At 47.3% G+C, this 3,333-nt stretch overlaps 1 protein-coding gene across 1 annotated transcript in view; it reads right to left on the bottom strand.

Annotated features, from left to right (window-relative positions):
* The window catches only part of LOC103904474 (C-terminal-binding protein 2), a 14,805-nt gene extending 11,825 nt beyond the window's left edge, over positions 1-2,980 (bottom strand). The window contains exon 1 of the mRNA XM_009285973.2: positions 2,953-2,980. Coding sequence (XP_009284248.2) covers positions 2,953-2,980 — 28 coding nt within the window. The remainder of the gene's footprint in view (positions 1-2,952) is intronic.
* Positions 2,981-3,333: the final 353 nt, after the last annotated feature.

The following is a 3,333-nucleotide window of genomic DNA, read 5'->3' as shown; positions in this document are numbered from 1 at the left end:
CCGCGTTCAGGCCCGCCGAGGCCCGCTCGGCAGCAGGGGGCCCTCCCGGGACCTTCGGGGTGCGCGAACGCTGGGCGGGGAGAGGACTGCTGCTGCGGAGAGAGGCCTCTCCGAGCCCTGGCTACTGGAGAGGTTGATCACGGTGGTCTTCAACCCCAAAGATCCTTACGAACCAGAACACTCACAAAAGTGGGAGAAACTACAAGGCTTCTTGTGCCTTCCTGTGAAGACGGAAAGCACAGTTAGACTACACCACTGCTTCTGCCCCTTTAGCCCTCCACCACCACCTGATGTTGATCATCTTGTATAAGTTGAGTGGGGGCCTGTGACGTGTTCGTGTGTGCCCCTTGAGGTCGCTGGTATCCCGGCACTTCTGGCATGGGGGTACATGAACTCTCTTAGAAGGGCAAGAATGAAAAGCAACAATGAGAAGCAGCAGTGCAGTCTGTAAAGATCCAGGATGTCCACAATTCTCAGAAACTTGATGACAGGGAATTCCCAGCATAGGCCCAGGCTAATGAAAGGGGGTCTGTTCATTACTGCCTTGTGCATGCGGAAAAGGGACACTGGAGGCCTAGCCAAAGCTGAGAACACAGACTTTTGGGGCCTGGCTCTGCTCTGCCTCTGCAGTACCTCTTCGAAAGGGGAACTAAAGCCTTCTCCAAAGTAAAAGAGTCCTCAGCAGATGTTTGAGATGCAAGTTTGCCATTCGGAGAGCAGTGTCTTGGCTGCAATGAGTCAACCAGGAAGGGTGGTTACAAAAGTCTGTGTTGCCTGGAATGTGGATCCTGGGATATGGCTTCAGGTCTTCCCAGGAAGCTCGCTCTGCAGGAGACAAAATGTGGAGCCATTCAAAATAGCTCAACTTCTGTCTTGCCACCTTTGCAGCCGTATCTCCCACACTTGTCCCATGGTCCTACGAGTGGATCAGCACTACAGTACTCTCTCCAGCACCTCTGCATCCCATCTAGTAATACCCTGCACTTACCTTATCACTGTGTGCGTCATGCTGACTGCCTTTCCTGGAGGAAGGTTTGACCCCAAGTGTGTGCTGACTGACATCACAGTTAAACTCCCTTAGCTAGTCACCACATTTGCTCACGCTTCATGTACGAACGAGCTGCACAATATCACAAAGCAGGCTAATTTTCTAGCTCACCAGCTACCCCCACAACAGTCTCCATTACTACTGTTACCCAATGCCCATGAAGAGCTGGAGCTGGTTATTTCTAGACATGGGTCCCAGAATCTGTCTTGTTTGCACAGATTGCCCTAAACAGAGACAGTTTCCTTCTGACCAAACAAGAAAGGATGTAATCATTGTGAGATAGGTGGGGTAGCAAAGGACATTACACAAATGGAGCAAGCCTCAGGAGGTGGGGCAAAGTGAGGACACAGACCGGCCAAGCCTTCCTCACTCCAGCCTACATTCTGGATATCTAAAACTTACTGGCTTTTCCCTTAGCAGAGCACTAATATATGCCAGTTAGAGTTTGGAGGTGAAAGGGGAGATGCGATCAACTCCTTCACTACCCTTTTTTCCTCAAAAAAGAAACTGAGCACAAATAACTTTATTGAGCGTGTACACAAGTCTGAATGCACCAAACTGAAGTGCAGCAGATGCCACAGTCACTGCCCAGAATTCACAAGGCCTTGCTGCTGCACCATCAGTTCTTAAAGAAGCCTATTTCAGCAACATGCTGAAAAGCTGATGATCTCAGTTGCCTACTAACATCACCAAACCCTCAGCTGAACAAATATGGGCAAGCTACGGTTCTGGATATGGGTGACAAAGATGAGAGCATAGGACATGCATGCCTGTGCTGTGGAACAGGAGCCACCTTAAAGAACTGTCACATAGCGAATAGTCCAGCTGCTAAGTTTGATGCCACAGAAAAGCCAAAATCATGCATGGTGGGATAAGGAGAGTTAAGACTAGATATATGGTGAAATACAGTCCTGAGACAAAAGAAACAAGAGGAAAGCCTCAGTCTTGTGCTTCCTAGAGCCAGAAAAGGGTCTGAGCATTTCTTCTTACTCCATAAACTTACACATCCACTTTACAAACTGACCTCTGATCAAATCCATTCCACGTTTGTATTGACCTCATCTCTGATAACTATTTAAACAAGTAAAAAAAAAACCACAAAACCAACAACAACAAAAAAACCCATCACAAAAGAGTTGGGGGTGGGAAGAGACTGATGTGGGTACAACAGGTAAAATCCATCCAGACAAATTAACAGTTGCGAGTTGGAGGAACTGCCATCACAGGCCACATCTGGGTGATCAGGGAAAGGCTATGGAGGGAAACGGAGTCACCACATCTCAGGAAGGACCAAAACCCTTACACCAACCCACACAGTAGTGATGGCCAGCTTTGGAAACCCGAAGCAGCGAAGCATGCCACGCTGATTGTCACCATAGCCCCCTGTGGAAGAGCAGATTTCTGCTCCACTCAGTACTTGCTCACGTCAGTCTTCTAACTAGAGAGCAAGCCCCTAGGCTACAAGTAGTCTTCTAGTCAGTTAACCAACTCCTGTCCAACAAGCAAGCTTTTTTCCTCTCCCGTGACCTCCATGATGGAGCTGGGGAAGAAAATTAACATGGATGACTACCAGTATATCATATACATACCCATCATTCATTTGCTTCCTCTGTTCTGGGCTATTCTGGGCACTGCCACTCCAACTTCTTCTGCCTGTAGAAACAGTATAGCAAAATATAGCCCTTTTTACATCCTCCTCCCACATCATCCCCTAATGCCAAGGGACCCATCTTTGCATGTCATGACTGTACCTTCCACAAATCCCAGATCACATACCTTTCCTCAGAAAAGCACAGCAAGTACAAGCGAGAGTAAATTCAGAAAATGAGAAAATTTAAATCCACAGAATTGGCATGGTCAGCGCTGAGTAAAGTGTCTGCCCCTGCCTCCCTTGCAGCTCTTACTGTTTACTGTGTTCCCTGGAAACGCCATGGAGTCTCTGGGAGAGTCTCATCAAAAGAGACACATCCCTTGCTGTGCCTGACCACAATGTAAGACCACATACAAGTTTGATGACTACAGCCAGGTTCAACACAAGATCCAGCTTTGCCTTTCTAAAAGCCTCAAAATCATAAGTTATTTTTGCCCTCCTTCCCAGCCAATATAAGAGAAAAATCTTAATCAACTAAACAGATCCTGTACCACATCCTAGAATCTGTTAACTTTAGGATCAGTCCAGGTAAGGGAGAAAAAGTTACTTACCCTGAGGATCCACTACATAAATTAGGACAAGCACAGGGGAAGTAACATCACTAAGCAAGTGCTGTACAGTTTATTGAAGAATA

The sequence above is a fragment of the Aptenodytes forsteri genome, unplaced genomic scaffold (genome assembly GCF_000699145.1).
Source record: "Aptenodytes forsteri isolate BGI_AS27 unplaced genomic scaffold, ASM69914v1 Scaffold54, whole genome shotgun sequence".
Taxonomy (NCBI): Eukaryota; Metazoa; Chordata; class Aves; order Sphenisciformes; family Spheniscidae; genus Aptenodytes; species Aptenodytes forsteri.
Note: the sequence above shows the minus strand (reverse complement) of the source record. Positions and strands in the feature narration are given on the sequence as shown.